At 39.7% G+C, this 24,669-nt stretch overlaps 1 protein-coding gene across 1 annotated transcript in view; it reads left to right on the top strand.

Annotated features, from left to right (window-relative positions):
- Positions 1-24,669, top strand: part of LOC115360422 (hydrocephalus-inducing protein-like) — an 85,962-nt gene that overhangs the window by 11,269 nt on the left and 50,024 nt on the right. The window contains 17 exon segments of the mRNA XM_030053339.1: positions 448-649; positions 728-908; positions 2,099-2,198; positions 7,177-7,295; positions 7,927-8,150; positions 10,219-10,286; positions 11,374-11,615; positions 12,379-12,479; positions 13,278-13,413; positions 14,272-14,436; positions 14,554-14,706; positions 18,637-18,875; positions 19,135-19,429; positions 20,019-20,162; positions 21,416-21,559; positions 22,819-22,911; positions 23,045-23,265. Coding sequence (XP_029909199.1) covers positions 448-649; positions 728-908; positions 2,099-2,198; positions 7,177-7,295; positions 7,927-8,150; positions 10,219-10,286; positions 11,374-11,615; positions 12,379-12,479; positions 13,278-13,413; positions 14,272-14,436; positions 14,554-14,706; positions 18,637-18,875; positions 19,135-19,429; positions 20,019-20,162; positions 21,416-21,559; positions 22,819-22,911; positions 23,045-23,265 — 2,827 coding nt within the window.

Below are 24,669 nucleotides of genomic sequence, written 5' to 3' on the forward strand. Positions count from 1 at the left end.
ATTTCTTTGTCAGTAGGCAAACTTACAAAATCGGCAAGGGATCAAATAATTATTTCCTCCACTGTATGTACGTATAGGGTGACATATTAGCAATACCCAGAATTGTAGTTCTTTTCTATTCCAAACCGTGAGTTAATATACCAACTTTGTTTTGAGACAGTGACAGAAAACACTGGACAATGTATATTCACCAATCACGGTCACTGCTCACAGAGATGTGATAACTGAAGCCTCCAAGCCTTGCATGTTTCAACCCCTATACTTTATGTCTGGAATTTATTTTAACTGATAAATTGTTAGGTTTGATGTATCAGTGCTTGTCTAGCTTGATGAAAAGATGCACTTATAAGGAAGGGATAAGGAAGTTACTTCTTCAATTTTAGTGCATTTTTCCATGTATGTACTCCTGAATGCATGTCCATTGTTTTTCCATTGTGATCTGCTCAGGTGAGGATGTGTACATCGACTTGTATGGGGCTTGTGAGGAACTGAATGTGCATCTGGAGCCTGACTCCATCCTGCTGAATAAGACTTATGTTTCCCTGCCCAACATGTTCTTCGTGTCTCTTACCAACACAAGTGATACGCGTCTTTACTACTGTTGGAAAATCTGGCCCAGCCAGCAGGAGGAGGACCTGTATTCATTAAGGTAGAAACACACATGCACTCACAGAATGCCTAAAGCAATCTGTCAGGATTGTGATTCTCATTCTCCCTGCCACTCTAGAGAGAGCTGTGTGCTTCAGCAGGAGGAGGAGAAGCAGCAGTTGCCGTCTGAGTGCAAGTCTCACCCCACAGCAATGCATCGCCTGCCACTGCTGTCCAGAACCTTGAAGGAGTGGAGACGCCAGGCCGCAGACGACTGCCCACCAGTCCTAACACACAACTGCATCACCATTCAGCCAGCAGTGCGTTGCTTGTTCTTGTGTCTTTGGCCTTGTTCAGACTGCCAGGTCAAATCCATTTTTGTCATATCCAGATTGTATTCGAATTGATTTCAGAAAGTCTAGACAAGAAAAAAACACATGGAATATGATTTTTGCAAATCAGATCATTTGGAGTGACTCAGCGGCTGCTAGCAGAGCGATATGGAGGATGACACACAAAGCAAAAGTCTGTGGATAGCCACTGAAATAAATTGTGCCTTGGCAGCTTCTGTACATTTCTCCTGCTTCTGCGTTGGAAAGCCACGTCACCAGCGCACGTAGTTACTGATGCCTACGTCATTACCATAGCAACCTGTGCAGATAGGTTGGTGATGTCTGGACAAACAAATTTGATTTGATCACTTGCAAATACCAGTGTGGACAATCTGTCTTAAAGATCTGATTTGAGAAACAAATCTGATTCGCCTGCAGTCTGACCAGTCTCTCTGTTCTTTCTCTATCTCTCTCTGTCTCGCCAAGTATTTCTGGAGGGTGGAGGGTGGGGTGAGGGGTTGTCATCTATAGAGAGGGTAGAGACATTGTAGATTCATTGGTCATTTTAACATTCTGTCCTGACTCCTCCACTAATGAATGCCCTACTCCTTCGTAGTTGTAGCATTATGTGAGTTGTTAGAGAAAGAAATAGTTAAATGGTGAAGGAAAAGAAAAGGAAAAATAAGGAGAAGTCGGATGTGTTAATAACGGTATAGAATAGTGAGGCAGCCAAGACTTACAGGATTTTATTGAACAGAAAATAATTTGAATTTATCCACAAATATGTCAGATTTGTTGCAACAAGTTCAACCTTATTTTCTGTAAATGAATGCAGTCGAGCAGAAATGAACATTTTATACCTGACATTTCTCAGATACAAATCTATTGTGTGATCGTTTTTGAGCATCAGAGATGTAGTTTGTAATTTGTCAGGAAACAGCAGAGACAATATGAAAAGCATTCATTAAAAATAACTGATTATCTGAAAGGATCTGAAACCCAATGAACAATTAACTCCAATACTCCTTTATACATAGGCCCTCAGATTTTTTTTTTCTAATTTGGCATTTGTTTTGTATTTGCGTGTTTGTGTGCATATGCATACCTGTAATATCCAATATGAACAGTACAAAGTGATCTTTATTCTCTTCCTTCCATCATGTGTTTCCATGGTCCAGGAGGGTGAAATATGGCCCAAAATGAAAGCGAGTTTCATCGTTGTCTTCAAGCCCGAAGAGGCCAAACTCTACAGAGAAACACTATACTGTGATATCACAGGTAAACACTTGTAGTCAAGTTTCACATATGTAAACCTCCCTATTCTGTCTCTGCCTCTGTCTATTCTGTGATATGTGACAAGCAGGCTCCACTGCTCCACTAGTTGGAATGTTTGTACTCTGTCTTTCGTCCACTGCTTTGATGTTGGAATCAAAACATCACGTCAGATGAAGTAAGGCAGCTAACTGTTTTGGGATCTGCCTGTTGGGATTTGAATCAGAACACGGTTAGATATGATTAAGGAAGTGTTGTAGTTTGTGGAAGGATACTAAGTTTTTAGTTTCACTGAAAGCACTTCAAGGACCTTGTGTAGCAGCGGGGATAGGTGGGTACTGAGTTGGATTAGAATCCTTAATTAGCATGGCTGTTGTTTGGGTTTTTGTGTTAACTCTACACTGTGATACCCACAAATATATTTGTGTTGTGTAAGCACAGGGCAATATGTTTAAGTCTACCTTTATCTGCCATTTTGCAGCAACAAATGGCTGATAAAGGTAGGCTCAAACAGTAATTGAGAGTCCTCTGCTATAGGGGAAACTCTGCCACCACAAGCCAGATCTGACAGTTCCACTGATGACTGAGTGGAAATTCTCAGGTGGCTGACATTACCTACAGTGTGTGGATTGCTCTCTCACTTCTGTGAATTAACTTCTCTTGATCCTGCACCTGCACATAATTTCTCTCACAAGAAATGTGTTTAATGACAACCAGTTAAACCAAGTTCAACATCAATATCAATATATATGACTGCCCAATCACATTCTCTAACCCATACATCTCTTATCATGTACATTCCATATGTTGTCATATGAGTGTAACTGTTCTAGTGTAGTAAGAACCATATTGTAATCATGTAATGAGAAATAGAATGTCTATACAAGGATACAAGGATACAAGGAAGTTTATTCGTCATTATACAACAGGTTGTATAACGAAATTAAAATGTGGCCCCCTCTTAATTGATTCATTAAACATGGCATTTCTCACATCAGCACATTTGTGTAGTCTACAAGGTCGATGTGGTTCTCCTGGGTAGCAGCATCTTTGAACATCTGCCAGTCTGTGCATTCAAAACAGTCCTGTAGAGCTGCTGTAGCTTCATCTGTCAATACATTAACTGTTTTTACAGTTGGTTTGACCCTTTTTGTCAGCTGGATGTAAGTAGGCAGGAGAAGCAGGGAGATGTGGTCTGACTGAGGACGAGGGGGGACTCTGTAGCTGCCAGGAACATTGGTGTAGACATGGTCCAGTGTGTTGTTTCCTCTGGTGGAGATGTGGACGTGCTGGTGGAATCTAGGTAGAACAGTTCTGAGATCCATTTGATTAAAATCCCCAGCAACAATAATAACAGCATCTGGCTGTTTTGCCATGTGACTGCTGATGACCTCATGCAATTCCTGGAGTGCATTTTTTGAATTTGCATCCGGTGGAATGTAAACAGCAGCAACAAACACGCTGGTGAATTCTCAAGGCAGGTAATATGGCCGACATCTCAGCAGTAAAAACTCAATGTCAGGTGAACATTTTCCATCCACTCTGACTGCACCTGTGCACCAAGCACCATTGATGTACACACAGAGTCCGCCCCCTCTCGTCTCACCGGAGTCCTGTGCTCGGTCAGCCTGGAACAGGCTCCGCCTGTCCAGCGCCAAAGCCTCATCCGGCATGCCATGAAGCCACGTCTCCCGGCTCGCTTCCCTCTCCTCCTGGGTCGACCACACCGCTTGCGGTGACGTCTGGTTCGAATGTTTTTAAATGTCGGAACTTGAGATGCCGAGGTGCCGAGATGCCGAGAGCAGAGATCATCTCAAGGTCTGCTTCACTCAATCCAGCCACTGCACCTCTCCCTCCGATACTGACGAGCGTGTCACCGTCGCAAGCAGCACGATTCCCAGCAGTAAAAGCGAAAGAATTGCTCCATTTTCGCCTTGCCATGTTATAAGTGGAGGGAGCCACTGGCTGCTGCATCCATATGCGCCGCCGTTGCCATTTTTGATAAGAGATCTGATGAAGAATAAGAATCTGAATAAGAGAGCTGATGTTATTGTTGAAAATGTCTGACTAATCAGAAGACTTCCTACTGGGGCAACTTCTTACTGCGGTGACTGTTATCTTTTTCACAACATGAGGCAGCTGTTACTAAATAAAGGCTTGCCTTTGAGTTACAAGCTGGTTGGCAATCTCATGAATCCTGTTAACTGCAGAACTCACAGTGGCCTTATCCATATCATTATGCATTCAGCTATTTTAATTAATTTAATTAGACTAACTGGATATAGATACTGTATAGCAGGGTGAGGAGGGCAGCCCAGACTTCCCTCTCCCCAGCCACATCCATTAGCTCTTCTTAGAGATGCGTGGGCCTTAATTGGGTCAGGTGTGCAAGAGCAGAGCTGAAACCAAAACCTAAAGGACAGGTGGTCCTTGAAGACTGAGTTGGGGAATACTGTCCTAGTCAGATGTGCCAGAACACCTCCACAGGAAGACACCATGATGCATCCTGACTAGATGCCTGAACCACCTGAACTGACTCTACTCTGAGCTCCTTCCAGATGTCTGAGCTCCCCACCCTATCCCTAAGGGTGAGCCTAGCCAGCCTGTGAAGGAAGCTGATTTTTCACAACTTTTATCTGCAATCTCATTCATTCGGCCACTTCCCAGAGCTCATGACCACAGGTGAGGGTTGGAGCAAAGATCAACCAATAAATTGAGAGCTTTGTTTTCAGCTCCCTTCTCACCATGACGATACAACAACCGGTACAACAGCCGCATGACTGCAACTGCTGCCTGATCCGGTTGTCATTCTCCTGCCCCATTTTATGCTCACTTGTGAAGAAGAACCCAAGGTATTTGAACTCCTCTTCTTGAGGAGGTAACTCACTCCCAACTGTCAGTCATAATTCATATTTTTATGATTCATTGATGGTTGGGAGTGTGCTACCATATACAAGCATACAAAAAGATTGGTTCTCTTATCATCTTATCATCTCCCATTTCTTATATGCATGATAAGATATGGTTGTTATACCAATATGGTTCTTATTATATGTATATAACATATAGAACATGTATGATAATAAATGTATGGGAAAGGATGATTTGGTTGTCAGATATTGAACTAGGGACAGGTTAAGGGACAAAGTAAGAGTGAAGTTAACTGTTTATGTCAAGGCTTACAGTTGCCCCAAGTGGACTCAGCAGCTTTACAGTGGCAGTGAAGACAAAGACAAAGTACTGCTTGTTTCCTGAGCTGCAAAGTCCCACAGCGGTACCAGTGGACAAGTTCTGCTTTGGTTCTCTTTAACCTCACCTTGATATTGATTCTTTTCACCAGTCCAAGCAGACAGTCCAAATCTATACCTCAGGCTCATAAAATGTATTCTCCTCGTCTGAGTAGGTTCTGTACTGGTGCAGGCAAAGGTTAGACAAACATGTCTGGTTGTTGTCAGAGGAGAACTCTTCTTCTCAACTAGGACTCTTAAATCACTCCATTTTCCTTCTCTCTCAGTCCCTCAGTATAGAATATTTACCATTTGATGCGTGGTTTTGATATTTTTTTATTTGTTGCCTGAGAAGAACCAGATTAGATTAGATTAGATTACTTTATTGTCATTGTACAGAACCTATAATGAAAATCAGTTGCATTCAAGACCAGACTCTTATTACAAAATAAATAAATGGAAAAGTAAGAATAAATAAATGCATTCATCCATCACTCATACTCTCATCTACACAGTAGACAGACCATACACTCATCATGCCAATGTATGCAGTTTAAAAAAGGGATAAAAATAAAGAGCTCATAAATTATTGCACATTTTTTGTGATGTGTTCCGGGTTTTTCTTTTTAGTTCATAGTTCATATGATGATGACTTTGGGATAAAAACTGTTCATGAAACGTGTGGTTCGTATTCTGATGGACCTGTAGTGTTTCTTGGAGGGTAACAGTTAAAACAGGTGATAGGCAGGGTGAAATGAGTCCTTTAGGGTGTTGTGTGTCTTCTTTGGTTGTGTTTATCATAATGCTCTATCCACGACTACTCCGGATGGTTGTATACTGTTACCAGATCTCATTTTCATATAAAATATATTGCAATCATAAGGCACCAACATATCCATCTCAACCCCAGTTGCAGAAAAAGTTTGTTGGAAGATTTGCATGTGGCATCCATGTGTGTTCCTTGAGCCGAAGGCCAGATTTACCTTAATTTCCATGTTTTCTGAGGCAGGTGATGGCCTGACCAGTCCAGATCAATGACAAAGAAGGGCAGAGCTCCTGTATTTCTCTGAGTAGTTTCACACCAATTCCTAACATTGCCAAAAATAAAAAATAAAAAAAAAATTGCATGCCTAGTAAGCAACATTAAAGGATGACACAGGGACAGGTGGATAGAGTGTGAGGCCTTGCAAAAAGTAAAGTTTATCATGCATCTTGTCTTTAGACATCTTATATTTCAACCTATCTAAAGTTTGCTCTTCTGTTGCACCAACATATGATCTAACTGGTCTCAGTTCAAACTTGCTTTTGTTACATTGTCAGTTGAAAAAACAGGAAAGACTGGGGAGAGGGACAGTAGGTGGCTCGAAAGTGAAAATGTTTTTCTAAGTCTAAAGTTTTTGAAACACTACATCTGCTTTTCATCACTCTTAGATTCCATTGACTTAGATGTGAGGCAAACTCTCAACACTGTACGAGACTAGATTATTTGGACAATTCACCCAAATTCAATTGTGGTATCAGGTACATACATAGATTGCTGTTTTGGAGTCACTTTGGCATTTCACTTCCTGTCAGTGACCAAACCTGACACCTGATATAAATTTGGGCAAATAGGGTGAATCTACCTCAGTAAGGTGGAACTAGATGATCTCACCCACTGTAGCCTCACTTTGTGATTTAGACTGTTAAATGGATGTATTTTTTTCTGCTTCTCTTTCTGTCCCTACATCTTGCTCTGTCTCTATGTCTGCATTTAGGCCGCGAGTCCCGTTTACCTCTGACAATCGAGGGGGAGGGCCTGGGACCCTGTCTCAGGCTGAATTACAACCTAATTGATATCAAAAACCTAGTCATTGGTGACAAATATTGCTGTGAGGTAAGAAACTGTGGCCAGAGCCCAGACACAAAAATATCACTTAGGACACTACTGTGAGATGCATACCATGTATTACTAATCCTGTGGGTATGAATCCAGTGAGTAGTGTGTATGTGCTGTATGCCACTGCACTCTTTCAATCATGGCCAAACACCACTTAATTAACAGACAATTTGTTACTTATCTAAACCACAGTTCAGAAATGTTGCTTAAAAATTGATTTTTTTTCCCACCAAATTCTCATAAAAGGGATGTTATTCTCAGAATAACTGACTAGAGCCCATTAAATTAAAGACCTAATAAACAATTCTTGAAAAATAGGGCCAGACAGGGGCATCAATAGGGATGACTAGTTATTGTGGAAATAAATCTATAATTTATAAATCTAATATCGATAGATGTTATTGATGCCTATGTGTTGAGATTAAAATATGACAAATGTAGAAACTAATAAGTTATTTGTTCATATTTAGAAATAAGCCATAAAAGGACATTATCAGCACTATTTTTCGGGTGGACTGTGTCATTACTCACCATATTATATATTATCAGTAAAATTATGGTTTTGCTCCATATCCAAAAAAATCTTGCGTTAGTTGGTCCGTACTAAATAGCACCAATTATTCTCCAGGTGTGGGTGGAAAACATAGGGCTGATTGATGCTCCTTTCAAGCTGCACAGCCCCGACACCCCTTATGGCCGCTGTTTCTGCATCAGCCCTGAGGAGGGCATTGTTCCTGCTCAGGGCTACCAGGTCCTGAAGGTCGCCTTCACCAGCCACACCCTGGGGACTTTCTCTGAGGACTTTCTGCTCACTGGCAAGGGACAGCCTCAGCCATTCAAACTGACCTTCAGGTGAAGTCACTAACAATAATAATAATCATGAGGTATAACCACAACAACAACAACAACAACAACAATTATCACCTCTTTTCTTAGGCTATGATCACAGCTACAGTTTGTTTCTGTGGAATAAAGCATGGTAAACCTTTTTAGTTTAGGTTCACACTGCCCAGTTACAAGCAAAGGACGGCTTGTAAATAAAAGTTATATATAAGTTCAGAAATGGCTTGGTTATTGGACTGAGTTTTGGTAAGTTGTCATCATTCAAGGTTTTTCGATACGCTCAGAGGGTCCATACAAATCCAAATCCAGGCCCTTTAACTAGACACGATGAACTTACCTGCAGTCTAGGCTGGGATTGACCACCTCTGGTGTTCATATCTGTTAAGAACACATGAAGAAATCATTGAATATGACCAGCAGTCCAAACTGATTTTGATTTGGTTAGTTTTCCAAATCTGAGGAACTACTGTTAATAGAGGTTTGACATTGGCCACTTACCAAACTCATCATATAAGCATTATCCTTCCATGCTCTCATGATTACCATCCGATTATTTCATTTGTATTATCATCATAACACTAAATTGTTGATTGTAATATATTTTGTTTTTAATGTATAACCTATCCTGATAGCTTTTTGTGTGTAATTATGTCATAGAAGTAATATTCATATAAAAACACCCTAAACATGCTTGGTATGAACCTCCTGTAAAGGCCCCTGTCAAGTAAATTTAATTCATAGAGCTACAGGGTTTCTTACACTATGAGTTTGGACTCAAAATATGATGCAGACCTGTTTCTTGTGGGTGACAAGACAATGTTTAACTTAACCTGGGTCGTTAAACAGCTGGATTTTCTATTTGGGTTGCAGCTAGAGTTTGAAAGGTTTGAGAAAGTTAGCTATCGTGATCAGTCATTTGTCAGTTCCTTCAGCTGCTTACATCACTGGTTTTAACCACAGAAAGAATAAATGCAATAACAATTTAGATATATATTATTTATTATATTTATTATAGAGAATGTGTGACAGAGATGAAAGAGACAAACGAATATATTGTGACAGACAATACATAGGAAGTTGCTAATGAATAGGTTCGAAGCAGTACAGCATGTTGCCGAGTCTGCAGACATACTAAGTACTTGTAAAATCAAAGTGTCTGATGTAAGAAACACCTTTCATCAGTTACGACCAAATAAGGCAAACCAGACAATTTAGGGGCAACCATTTTGAAATGTTTTACCTCTGAATTGGCTCCAGCCTGGCAGAAGGTTTTTCCAATTGTCCCTAGATGACCAAATACTCCCTGCCACTTGGAAGAGGTCACACAGCACTCCTCTGCCTAAAAAAAAAAAAACATGCCCCAAGGAATACAAGGATTACAGGCCAGTATCACTTAGTCCAGTGGTAATGAAAGCATTGGAGAGGGTTGTGGCCCAATATCTTAATATCTCACAAGGTCGTGAACTTGATGCTTACCAGTTTGCATATAGAGCAGGTTGCAGCACACTAGATGCAATGGTCACACTCACTCAAACAGTCAACAAAAATCTGTACAACACACCTTTGCAAGAGCACACCTCATTTATTTTTCCTTGGTGTTTGATATGCTTCACAGCTGGAAGTCAATCCATATTTTTTGCATTGGTATGGTACAGATTTTACTAACAGAGCACAATGTGTCAGAGTGAATAACTGCTTTACTGACTATAGGATAACCGACTGTTGGGTCCCACAGGGCTGTGTCAGTTCATCTCCTCTTGTTCACTTTGTAGAATGATTGTGTCCCTTTTGCATTGAACCATCACATATTTGAAAATTCAGATGATTCAATTTAGGTAGGCAGGATGTCTAGTTCCCAGAAAGAGGTTGACAAACCTTTCAGCTGGTGTGATAAAAAACTTTTTAATATTAATATATATAAGAGAGAAGAGATCATTTTTATGCCACCCCGGGAGGAACATACCACTCTTCTGCATGGTTTAGTGATGTCTCAGTGCAAAAGATTTCTCTATTGTCTCTACCCAGACATATCAGTGTTCAAGCATATTGATGGCTTATATCTTTGTCTTGTTTTCAGGGGTTGCGTCACTGGCCCCACGATCCACTTCAGTTTATCAGAACTGAATTTTGGGGATGTGGCCTTTGGTGAGTTTAAATATTTTTCCTGCTAGGAAATGCAGGGAATTTAAAGGAAACGCATCGACATGCAGCTGCTGGTGTCACCAACTGCATAAACTTTGTTCAATGTCCTGGATGGATACTTGAATATTTTCTTCAGAACCAATTCATAATGCTGCTCAGAGTAGCTTTTAGAAGCCACTGTTCAGTTAAGTTCTGTTATCAAGACAGACAAAATGGACACAGTTGAAAAGGGTGTGTGTGTGTGTGTGTGTGTGTGTGTGTGTGTGTGTGTGTGACAAAGTTGAAAAGGGTGTGTATATGTGTGTTGTTATATAACAAAATTAAATAACAATAATTTATAATGATTCTTTTTTATTTCCAAGATGAGTATTTCAAGTACACATGATATACAGCCCCAGAGTTGCTGAAAGGTTTATTTTTTCACTTAGTCAGATCAAGGCTAATGACTGCCATAGACTTCAAGTCTTTATGCTAACCTAACACAAAATGCTGCCTATAGGAACCAAACCACAGAGCCGAAAAAGGTATTGAACATCTTGTTTCAGTCTGGGTAGGTCAGGAAATGGTGTTTTGCCCGAAATGCTGGAGTAGTTTACTTTAATGTTGAGAATCATTTTCAGAAATATGCTAATTTGACTTTATTTACCAGATACTGCTCAGCCTCTGTTAGCATAACAGTCTGAAACAATCTGTCCTCTACATTCATTTATCTGCAGTCCTACACCCCAATTGTAATTGTGTTGTGATATTCAGCAGTTATTAATAATGAGTATAATTGTCTTTATACCTGTAGATTTATAATGATATATCTTGATATTTTCTATGGTATTCATTCATATGGTAGTTTGACATTCTGTGAAACTCTGAATTGGGCTCCTACATGAAGACTTACCCTAGATTATGGCACAAGTGATAGTAATATCATGCCCTGTGTACTGAAAAATGTTCAACTAAGAACTACTCTCAAACTGCAAGACAACCAAGAACTGATTCTGCCCACATACCTACAACAAATACATCAAAACCTTTTCCATTGTTGCTCTCCCTAGCTAATGTGTTTTATTCTCCTTTCCTTCCCTCATCTCCCCAGGTGTCCCCCAAACAATCAGCTGTACCCTCTTTAACACGTCCTATGTGCCTATGACATTTGCTCTACGTGTCCCTGGGGACGGGTTGGGTTCTCCCAGTGTAGACAGTAATAAACAGATATCTGACCTGTCCATTACCCACTGGAATGGCTGCACCACCCAGGACCCTCGAGTGCAGCCTGTGGAATTCACTCTCAGCCCTGCCTCGGGCACTGTGCCTGCCATGTCAGATGTGGACATTGAGGTAAGATGATGCAGTGAAGCATAAATAACTAGCTAATCCCAGTTTACCATTTTACCACAGCACTGACAATCTTTATGAAGATTTCTGGCAATGACTATGGCGTAAATACATCATGTGCATCATAATAATTGACAGGCCTTTTAAAGAGATGTTACATAAAGTAATATTTTTGTGTAAAAAATATGTCCATCCTGTCAGCCCAAACAATGAAAAGGGAGCTGCAAAAGACAAGACTGCCCAAAATATTAACGTAATTATTTTTTGGTGTCAGGTATGCTCACTTGTGGGAAACCTTCTCCAGGCACAGGAAACAACTCAAAACAGCTCAAAACTCAAAAAAATACAAACTTGCAACTGCTGAGTAGCAGCAGCTGGAGTGTGTGCTTTTAGAGGAGTCTGAACTCATTGGTGAACGTTCTCACTACTGATGGATCAACCTCCTCCACCTCCTCTCACTGCCATTTTAGGTCTAATGCGCCTAAGATGGATGTATGTATATGCTGGATGTGATTGATTTCTATTCATATTGATGATTGTTTGCATTTTCTCTGAGGTCTCAGGCTGATTTTGAAGTAAATAAATTACATTTCAAAAGTCACATGCACTTGTGCCAGTTTTCAGTTCCATGACATGATCAATTGTTTTATGTTTTATTCTAAGCCAAATGCTGCTGACAAAACTGGATCTGCTGATTTGAATGATAACATCATCTCTATCTATTTAAAGATTTGTGTTCTTGTGTTTATGTGTTCTGTATATACAGGTGACACTGTGCTCCAACACACTGAAGACATACAGGCTGGCAGTGGTGATGGATGTGGACAGTGTTGGGGAAGAGGTGATGACTCTGCCTATCAGTGCCAGGTCAGGCACGCATATACGCATGCACACACGCACGCACGCACGCACGCACGCACGCACGCACGCATGCGCGCACGCACGCACGCACACACACACGCATGCATGCACACGTGCACAGACATAATATATCATCAGACATCAGTAGAAGTCACTTTTGAGAAATCCTATGTGATGTAGTCAAATAAACATACTCATGTTCCTCTTGAAGTAATCATAATAAAGAATATTAAATGGTGTTATTCATTATATCTGTCAGTTAGCTAGCAAGTTAATTCATGTAAACAACCTTTTATGTACAAAAGTTTGTATGGGATATTGTTTACTGTGTTTTAACAGTGTTTTTTTGGCACCACATCATCTATTTGTAACCCCATTCATATAATAAAAAAGTCAGACATAATAATACCACTATGTCTGAAATGAATGTTAAATGTTAAGGATTGTACTACCAGATGCCATAAGACAGCACCGTTTCTGCTCTCTCTCAAAATCTGCCACCACCTCCTCACTTAAAGTGCAGAATCTTGTGGGCAATAAATTTGGCTGTCGTTGACATTTTGACATGGTGTGAACAGGGTTCAATGAACTTGCACACAGGCCTTGACAAACCTGTGGAGAATGTGTTAATTATTCAGAACGTAATTAGAATAATAAATCTTGGAATGTCACCTGCACCATCACTCAGAATGGGACAACGGTAATCTGACTTCATCAGAGCAATTTGTCTTCCTTCTTTTCTTCCTCTTCTTTTCTTTTCTCTCTCCCCCTCCTATCTCTCTCTCTCCCTCTTTCTGTCAATAGGTGTGTGGTACCTGAGGTTATAGTGGAGACTCCGGTGTTGGACTTTGAGCAGTGTTTTCTTGGTCTCGTTTACGAACATCAAGTGAGGCTGTCCAACACCAGCCAGCTTCCTGCTTGCTATGGCTTAATTTACCAGGTTAACAATTAGACCTACTGGTCGAATTTGTGTGTGTATGTGTGTGTGCGTGTGTGTGTTTGTATATTGGTGATCTTGATGGGATAAGAATAAAAGAGAAACAGGAGACCAGTAGAGAGATGATCACACACTGTACAACGCTCAGGAGAATGAAAACTTCACTGTCTGTTTGACATGTAAAATGCTTAAAGTCCCCATGAAATGACCCCACATGACTTCTGCTTCCGGTAAAACAGAGTGGGCTCTAGTTTCCCGGCGCAGCGCAGGGTGGCACAGTGAGGCGAACCCCGCGCAGAGCTAGTTTCGAGCAGCGCAACGCGAGAGGCGGAGGGTTTGCCGGTTTTTTTGTTTGCAAATTGTATGCAATGTTCATGTTAAAAGAGCACAGGCTTGTGCAATATTTATTTATTTATTTTAGACGTTACACACGTGAGTCAATTGACGGCACTCATTTTATTTGATATAGCCCACTTTTCAATAAAAAGATTACGCTATAAATTGACATGCCTTGATATCATTCTTATATAGCCTGCATATAATTTTAAGCTCAATAAATTCAGATAATATTTGACCAGAATTTCAAACGGAAACCGGAATTTCAAACGGGAACAGTCCGGGGAATGTCAGGGGTGGTGGGAAAACCAAGTTATTTCTAACACAAGTAAACAGGGATTTTTGAGTCAGCTGATTTTCTGCTTTAACCTGGTTACTCACAATAATCTAGTTTCTAGTGTGCATGTAAACATAGTCAACTCATTGGGCGTCACTAGGAGGAGTCGGTTTTGTTTTCTCAAAACATGAAAAATGAGAGAACAGTGATGTTTCACAAGGCTCCTGTATGTCTGTCCCCGTGTCCAGGAACATGAAGAGAGTCCGTCACTGGTTGTCTCCAGTACCCTTCCCAGAGGAATGATTCCGCCCCAAAGTTCAGTGGAGGTCCCCCTATTCCTTTTGCCTAAGAAAGTTGGCAGACTGAGGGACACTGTACTTTTTACAGTGTTTGGCAGAGCCCAGCCACCCCTGGTCAGTGGCAGTGTGTATGCGTGTGTTTGTGCTTCTGAGAATGTCTGCATTCCTTTGAGGCAATGCTTTGTAGGTATGTTTGTAATGATTACAAGTGTGTCCTCCTCTGTCCTACAGGAAGTGGCCTTGTCATGTACGGGACAGGGTCCAATAGTTCAGGTTCAGAGCTTGCAGCTGGACTTCGGCAAAATCCCACTTCTGATGGATGTTACCAGAACTTTGCATCTTTTAAACCGGTCACCTGTATCCGCCCACTTTACTGCTCGCATGGTATGTCACACACACTGACATATGCACAAACTCACATCTCAACAAGCATATTAGCATGCACACATGCATGCACACACAACACACTTGTCCACCCAGGTATCATTTCTGTTCTTTCCAAAAACACTCACTCTATTTATTTATTTATTTTTTGAGTAGTGTGTTATGTAGTGTTGTGTTACCCGTAACACCTAACAGAACAGCACTTTTAATTTAGTTGTATTGTTCACAATATAATGACAATAAAGGCACTTTGACTTTGACTTGACTTTTGACCCAGTACATCTGGCTACTTAATTTTCAGTCTAATTGAGTGTGTAATTTGTGAGTAAATTGGTTCAGTACTTTGTTGGCTCTGCAGATAATTTGAATCCTTCCCCAGTGAATAAGCAATTTTGTTTTGGTTTCTATTTTTTGTTTCTTTTATGAATAAGTTAGACTATATATTACACCGGGGCTGTGTGTTGAATCCAAGTTGGGGCATGATTTTTTTTTTCAGGGTCACAAAAAGAAAAACACTATACAGTACTATACAGTGCAATATTCATGTTGACAAAGTTGTTCACCTTGAAGAGATACACATATGTGCTATGTTAAGAATGGTCTTACTTTGAGACCTTATTATAGCACCACCTATGGACACACTCAATTCACTCTCTGTTGCTTAGGACCAAAGAATCCAACATATCTGTATGCAGAAAAATATTACCAATGCAGGGCCAAATTGTTGAGCAGAATACAGGAACATGATAAAATAATAAGAGTTTTTTTTTTTTTTTTTTTTTTTTTAAAGACTTCATAAAAAAGTTCAGGGATGAAGCTGGGCAGAGGAAGAACAAATGAGGAAGACCAGAATAGTGTTGCATTGCAAGCACATTAGAAATTTCTGAATAAATTAAATTAAATAATAATTAAGCAAAATTGATAGGATTCCACGTACCTTCATTTATTGTGTTTCTGGCATGTTCATTGTAGCAAGGTACTAAACTCAACTGCAACATGAGATTTACAGTTCATCATGTTTAGCATTTTACTTACTCCTGAAAGCACTTCTCTTGTTATGCATGGCAGAGTGGGCCTATCAGTGCTGTCTGGTATCTCAAGGGAACAAACTAGTGACTGAAACTATGCCTCAATGCTGCCTAAGCTGACATAGATAGGAGAAACCCATGCTTGGTTGTCATCTGAGTTTGATAGACCATCTGTGAGGGGATTAACTGTTACTTCAGCTCTAAACCAATGCAGTGTTAAGCTTTTATGTGCTTTGAAGAATTATTTTATTATGTTCCTTAATAAATGATTTATAAGATATTAATGAATATCTAATTGATTATTATTCCTACATTTGTAAAGTAGTTATAAATATAGGTATAATTGTATTGTATATAATTATGAATACATTGGGTTTAGCTTTGGGGTTAGAGTTAGAGATGATCACTTACATGTAACTAACATATGGACAGATATTTGAGCTTTTTTTTTTTGAAATAAATAGTAATAGTAATCATATGTAGATGTTTACTTATTTGTAAATAGTTCACATACATTTATAAACATACTTGTAACTACTTTATAAACATTTATAAGTGTAGGAATAATAATCTTTTAATTAATTATGAATTAATTGTAAGTCAATAGTCAAGTGTTACTGACGACTCTACTGCACAAGCAGTACAGTACATACATAGTTATGATTCCCTCACTGAACCACTGAACTGAACCTTTTCGATCTTTTGTGAATCTGCTATACAGCTTCAGATGCAGACATACAGTGCATTCAGAAAGTATCCAGACCCCCTTCACTTTTTTCACTTTTTTTTTTTATGTTGCAGTCTAATGTTACAATCTTTTAAATTCATTTTTTCTCTCATTAATCTGCATTCAGTTCCCTATAATGACAAAGTGAAAGCAGAATTTTAGAAATTTTTGCAAATTTATTAAAAAGGAAAAACTTAAATATCACATTGACATAAATATTCAGACCCTTTGCAACAACACTTGAAATTTATCTCAGGTGCCTCCCATTTCTCTTGATCATTTCTGAGATGGTTCTACATCTCGATTAGAGTGTACCTATGGTAAATTAAATTGATTGGACATGAATTGGAAAGGCACACGCCTCTCTATAGAAGGCCTCACAAGCTGACAATGCATATCAGAGCAAAAACCAAGCCATGAGGAACTGCCTGCAGAGCTCAGAGACAGGAGTGTTGCAAGGCACAGTTCTAGGGAAGGCTACAAAAAAATTTCTTCTGCACTGAATCTTATCAAGAGCACAGTGGCCTTCATAATTCTCAAATGGAAGATGTTTGGCACAACCAGGACTCTTCCAGGAGCTGGTTGCCCGGCCAAACAGAGCAATCATGGGAGAAGGGCCTTAGTAAGACTTAGACTTCTTTTATTGTCATTGCACAAAAAAACACAGCAGTGAGATTTTGGCAACGAAATGTCGTTGCTTGGCTTCCGGATTACAGCAGAGATGGAATTGTGGGACCGTTTAGGTATATATAAATATAAATATTATACATAAATATAGTCTATATAACTGGTATGATATGGTCTATATAACTAGTGCTAAAAAACAGGAGCTAAATAGTAATGAGTGCAATTTAGTAAGAAAGGATACCAAGAGCCCGATGGTCACTCTGACTGAGCTCCAGAGATCCTGTGTGGAGATGAGACAAAGTTCCAGAAGGACAACCATCGCTGTGGCCCTTCACTGATCTGGGCTTTATGGCAGAGGGGCTAGACAGAAGCCTCTCCCCAGTGCAAAACACATGAAAGCCCTCTTGCACTCTCAGACTGTGAGAAACAAGATTCTCTGGTCTGATGAAACCAAGATCGAACTGTTTGGCCTCAATTCCAAACGTTATATCTAGAGGAAACCAGTAACCGCTCGTCACCTGCCCAATACCTTTTTCAACAGTGAATCCACTGTGGTGGTGACCTTGTACACCACAACACTGGATTTGAATTGGAGTAAACAGGACACAATTTTCAGATTTAATTTAAGGGGTTGAACAAAAACATGGCATTAACCGTTTTGGAATTACAGCCAGTTCACCCCATTTTCAGAGGCTCAAAAGTAATTGGACACTTGACTAAAAAGCAGTTTCATGGCCAGGTATGGCCTTTTCCCTCTTTATTCCATGACAGGTTAAGAAAACAAAAGGTCTGGAGTTCATGCCAAGTGTTTGCGTTTGCATTTGAGACCTGGCCAGGCTATCTGCTGATTTGAACAGGGCCGGAGATAGAGGTTAAGATTTACATCTCTCTTTAGACTGTGCCTTATTCAAATACATACAATCGATAAGCAATCCACAGAGCTGGGAAATAAAAGGATCATTGACTTTGTCTTGCACCAGCCCTTTTCTGTGGACGCAGTTTACTCAGAAATTAACATATGTTCTCAGAGACTGTAAATGTGACTAAATAAAAGTCCAATGACATGATCCTTTTTTTCAAGTTTTCTCAATTTTCAAGTTGATCTGAGAAAAATATCTTTGGATCGGCTATTCCAGTCTATAGCTGTTGTGTCATTTGTTTTGTTCATCCTTTGCAGTGACGGGAGATATTTGGTCTTCTTGGTTGTCAGGGCAAGAACTATTATACCCTTACCCATAAATTCAGATGGTACACAAAAATGCAGATATGATTACGCAGTTGATATAATATTCGCATCTGTGTTCCCTGGTCCATGTCACAGATTTCTATGACATCGCCATAGAAATATAGTTGCCGCCACAAGGCTTGTTGAACGTATTTCCATCCATCATATTTAAGGCATGGAGCTAGTTGTGTAACGGTACTCCTGTCCTCACTGTGCAGGTCTACAGGCAGTCCTCCTCTGGTTTGTGAAGACCAATGAGCTTATTGGCAGACAATTAATCTGCTTGGATTGCAATCAGGACGCTAACTGTGCTATTTCCTCAGGTCCAAAGACACTCCCCGTGGCGTGTTGAGCCCAGTGAGGGGGCAGTGCCCCCAGACGGCCAGTTTGAGCTCAGCCTGGTGGCCCATCTGAGGGATACCCTCCAATTCCAGGACAAGCTTGAAGTGGCTATCCGGGACAGTCAGACGCACACTGTTCGTCTGTCTGCCACTGGCACCGGCACCACCATTGTCAGTAATCGGCCCTTTGGCCCCAGCCTTGACCTGGGAGCATGCTTCAGGTAGAATGGAATGGGTGACCTGCATGTGCAAGTGTTCTCCCACCAGAATTTTTTGCCTTAATTTTAACAGTATGCTACTAAAACTGGAAACAGTAAAGGAGGTATTGTAATGCCCTCAATCCCCTATGAGCACATACAGTACCTGCCAATGACAGGTACTGTATGTGCTCATGGGGGATTGAACACTGGCCCTTTGGAAGAGGGATGACCTCCCTAACCTGTCTCAACTCAATCTGTCTTATTCTCTACATGTCCAAAGCCATAGACCATGCCAGTACCGCTTCACACTGACCAACCGAGGCCAACGGGTGCATCGGCTTTACTGGAAGACGGACAGGTCTTTGCTGCTTCCCCACCAAGTTTCACTGCCCCCCATCACAGGTGCCAGGGGGAAAAATAACTATTCCCACAGGAAGGGGGTGGGTGGGGGCCGTGGATCCCTGGTCTCTTCCCCCACAGCGATGCCGGTATTCAGCCTCAGGCCCTCTCGTGTGGAGCTTTTTCCAGGCTGCTCTGTTGACATGGTCCTGACGGGATCTTCAGACACACCTAAGGTGAGGCAGCCGTTCACACAAACACACCCATTCTCTCACCGACATATGCATATGTTTGTGGGCCAAAGGTGAATGAGCTGGGTGTCTCAATTGAATACAGGGTGTCTGCATGTCCTTAAAAAGTCTTAAAATGTCATAAATTAAATTTTGCAAATATCAGGCATTTAAAGACATTAAATAGTGTTAACATTTCATCTGATTAAATTTATCCTGCTTCATCCCTTCCTGTCTTTCTTTTTCTTTTTTTTTTTTAACTGACTTGCTATACTTACCAACTGGGAAAATGGTTATATTTCAGATTAACCCTACAAACTTTATTCTTCCCTGTCATACATAACAGTAGAGAGAAAACGGTGAAGATTCTTATGCCATGCATATATATTTGCAGAGACAGTTCTTGTAATCATCTAGTTAATAACTCACCATATTCCTACCTAAAATTTACCTCTGCACTGAAGCATCATTATACTTACCTTTATACTCAACTGAAATGCTTATTTGAATTAAAAAAAGTATTACATTTTGTTATAATTTATTGTTAAAAGGTCTAGCTGCATGCTGTAGATGTGTATGTGTTCTGTCTGCCCAGGTGGTACAAGAGCGTCTGGTGTGCTCTGGTATTGTTGGAGGTCAGGGCTGTTCTACGCACATCATGACAGTAGATGTTACCTGTCACTTTGTGGCTCCTGTAGTCAGCATTTGCCCTGAGCAGCTCAACTTCTGCATAGAGAAGGTTGGTCAAATGATTGCTGATGGTGCTCTCTTCAGGATATTTTTATATAACAATATAAAGTAACATTATACCAACTTTAGTTGGTGTCCCACATAAGCTTGTTGATTCAGTGGTACCCAGTGGCTACACAAGCACATAATAAGAAATATACTGCTTGAGGATGGTATGGCAGCATTGTATGTAATTTGAAAAGACTCCATGGTTTTAATGATAAATCTCTGTATAGTCAGTATCAAAAACAAAATTGGAACTTTTCTAACAAAATGATTTCTGATCATGATGCAAAAATAAGTACAGTCCAATGCATGTCTTAAGATGTGTTCAGACCAATTATGTGAAATGTTTGGCTGTATTTGTGTGTGTCACGGCTGCAATTTTTTGCTCAAGTTGAAAAACTTTGAATTTTGAGTGTTCACGTCATTCACAATGTGGAATTTTGCATCATTAGCACCATCCACTTTGAATTTGTGGTTGGTTTGTTGGTCTGGACACACATTTATGAGTAAAACCTGATAAAACTCTAATTAACAGGAATTTACAAACAAATGAGTCTAATCAATCATCACACAGGTAGCCACCACATAATTGACAATTAAGGGTGGCATTTAAGAGAGAAAATCCACTCCCATTCAGTGCTGACAAAAATGGTACCACGCAGAAGAGAAATGCCACATTTCTCTTCTGAGAAAGAAAATAATTTCTTTACACTTAAAAAGGTTAAAGTTACAAGAAAATTCGCAAAACATTGCTAATAAGTTGAAATACAGTTGCCAAGTGATCCAAAAATTCAAAAAGATGCACTGGCTGTCCATGGATATTGTATAAAACTGGCTGTAATTCCTAAAAGGTTAATGCCATATTTTAGTTCAACCCCTAAAATTAAAGCTTAAAGTCCACACTTCAGTCACATCTTGGTTACTCCATTTCAAATCTACTGTTGGTGGTGTACGAGGGCAAAATTATTAATATTATATCACTGTCCAAATACTTGCTAACAAAAAACAGGAGAGAAGAGAGTTAAACAAAAATGGCAGGGCTGAGGCCCACAGAGCCTGAGGAGCAACATATCACATTAATACACTTTACAAAAACAATGCATTTACTTATGGGGGAATGTAACACATACAAGATAGGAAAACAAAGGGATCACTTAAATATTTGTCCAAGAGAGGAGGAAGGGCTTCTTACTGCACTTTAGACTTGTCATTATAATGTTCAGTTCATTGTAACAACAATATGTATATGCCTTACAGGTTCCAGGAAGGAGTTTAGTGCCTTTGTATAAGAAGCTGGTGTTAAAAAATGTATCACCTCTGCCTTTGTACATGGATCTGTCTCTGGTTGAGCCCTTCTCCCTGTGCAAAGCCCAGGGAGACCCCATCTCTGCTACCACCAAGGTACACATTTCTGCTTCCTCTTGTATTAGTGTGTTCACACAGTAACAGAATAGCAATGTGAAAAGTGACAGAAGTGATAAAAAAAAAAAAAACATACACATACAATTACTAAATTGTGTGAAATTTGAGTGACTATTTTCGACATTACATGGTCTCACTCCGGGATTGTGCCATGCAGAGTGCAGCAACAAAAGTACTGTTAAATGTATGTGTAAGTGGTATCTAAAAGGAAATTCACAACATAACAGACAATTGTAATAAATGCTTAGAATGATTATTCTGTTTTGTATTTCTTCGAGAAATGTTTATCTGACATTCTACCATATATTATTTTACCAGTTCATGGCACAAGGTGTCAGAGGCAAATTATGATGTACAGATTAATAGAACTATGTAATGACCAAAAAGCACTGAATAGACAACCTATTAATTGTATGTAAGGGTGAGACACATACTACATTTTAAATGAGAGAGTTTTTCAAATAAAAAAAGTTCTTTTGAAATGTTTGTGTTGAAAACATTTTCAACACAAAAATTTTTCAACACAATGGTTTGGTCACAGTTCAACAAAAATATATGTTATGCTGCAAGCTGTTTAATCAGCTGATTAATCAGTTACATCTCACTCCATTGGAAACATAGGATCCTTGTGTGGAATTCTATACATTGTTACAAAGGTATGTAACATTATTATACACATGGATATCTTGAGCAAGCTTGAGTTTAACACATGAAGTTGTTAGGATATATTGGTTAATATCAATATATACTTTGTCTTTTGAGAATGATAGCCGTTCAATTCATGAATCTCATGCCCACTTTTTCTTTTTAACAGAGCTCCCGTTTCTATTCTTTGAATAGCTAAGTCTGTGGACTGGGCTCTACTTTAAAATGGCTTTCAAGCCACCCCCTGCTGGGTCCTTACCTAAGGCTGAAGGCTGATATTTTGACAAGCCTAGATCCAATGGCAAAACTCTATTTAATATTTTATTAAAGTATGGGTTGGTTTTTAAAAAGGATCACAGCCTTACATTGTGTAGGTTGCTACATGACAGACTGGTGACTTATTTATTGTTGGTTCCAGTATGTAAGACTAGATTTTTTCATTTGTAAAAAAAAAAAAAAAAAAAAAAAAATTAAGAGCAATTATTATTGCCACTTGTTCTGTTTATCTTTCCAATCTGTGGTTGCAGTTGTTGCAGGGGCAGTTGTGAGTTCCAAGATACATGTGTAGCTCTGTATTTCTTCTGTCTCTGCAGACCATAGTTTTAGATGAGGGGATGGAGGCTGATTTGTGGGTGTGTTTCAACCCAGCTTACTGTAAGGATCTGATGTCACGTGTGGTCGATGAGGTAAGTATTATGCTTACATTTTTGAATTTTATTTATTCATTTATTTTTCTCGATAAAATTTCTGCTTGCTTTGTTTTTCTGTGAAGTAACAAAAGTAATCTGAGGTCATTTTTTGTTTTGCATCCTTTTCTAGTTCCTCCATGTGTGCTTTCATGGACACCCACATCAGGCCACAGTGGGGCTGCATGCTGAGGTCCACTTCCCCAACCTCCACTTTTCCTCCACCAGCCTGGACTTTGGCTGTGTGCTCAACCTTATAGAGACCAGGAGAGAACTCACAATCACCAACTGCTCCCGTCTGCCTGTGTGCTATCGTTGGAATTTTCCAGTGGATCAAACACAAGGCACTGTCAGGTACATTTTAGTATGATAAAATGGTCACATCCAACTGTATCAAATAGAGTCCAAAATTATGACCACAGTACACCTGCACCACTACTACCACTACAGAACCAAACTCAACTAACTGGCATGCAGTTGCATATGGCAACCAACAATTCTTTGCTAACAAATAATAATAGTAGTTCCGTATCGTGTGCAGTATGTATTTATATATACATGTATGTATGTATATATACATGTATGTAAACATATAAACCTTGAAAACTATTGATAGGTCGGTCACTCCTCTGACATTTTCTAGAGTGCCTGCATCAGACCACCATCTGATGCAGGCACTCCAAGGGCAGAGCCTTAGACAATATCTTTTTCTTCTCTTTTAAAATATTATGGTCATTTCATTTTACTTATCTGATTTAGTTTTTTATCTATGTTTTAAAATAATTTTAGGTTTTAAAAATAGTGTGTTAATTTTTTCAAATATTGCGAGAATCTTTTCGCTCCCAAAGTGTCAGGATTTAGAAATGGCAGTAGCTAGAAAGTCAGTTTCTCTCCTATAACAGCAGAGGCTTGATGGGCTGCCAGTTCAACAAAATCTTTTTTAATTGCCAAAAATATGCATTAGTTTGGAAATCAGTAATCATTTGTGTTTGGGACCCTCTGTACAGCACTGTTTGAAAATGTGAATTGTTTCCTGAGAAACACATGGCACCACAAGAGTGTCACTGCTGTAGTAAAGCATATACATGGTTTCTCTGGTGTATTACAAGACAGGCAGCGACTGTAGCAATATTATGGGAATACTAAAGGAAGTGTTTCTGTGTGTTTGTCTGGCTCTGTTTGTGACCACATAGTGTTATTCGTCACTTTGACCATGAAGGTACATCATCCTGTTTTGAACCACTGCCCCCTTTGCAGCTCTAAAACAGAAGCACAAACCCTCAGGAAAGCATAGCAGATATGCATTTTCACAGTGAATCCATTACACGCAACACTGTTAGACCTAACAAAACATGTGCAGCGTAATATCTACAAAATGGATTTATTTCAGGTTTTGTCATTCTTCACAAATCTTTTCCCAAAGCAAGCAGTCATATTTTAGAACTCTGATATAATTTTTCCAACCTTTCATCCAGCCTTTGGTTTCCATTCAATCCACTAAGATATGAAAACAAACTGTCACACACATCAAACTTTCTTCACACCAGTATTCCATCACTATAATAAACCCGTCCACATTTGTTCTCCTAAAAGCAGCAGCACTGTTGTGTTTTGATGACTTAAAATAGGGCTGAGAAAATAGTCCTTGGGGAGACCCAGGGGAAACTGGGTGTTTCAACCATAAAGACACTTTTTTAAAAATAGAGGGATTTTGATTATATGTTGTGAAATCTTTAGAACCACCACATGATTTGCAAA

This window comes from Myripristis murdjan, chromosome 6 (genome assembly GCF_902150065.1).
Source record: "Myripristis murdjan chromosome 6, fMyrMur1.1, whole genome shotgun sequence".
In the NCBI taxonomy this organism is placed as follows: domain Eukaryota; kingdom Metazoa; phylum Chordata; class Actinopteri; order Holocentriformes; family Holocentridae; genus Myripristis; species Myripristis murdjan.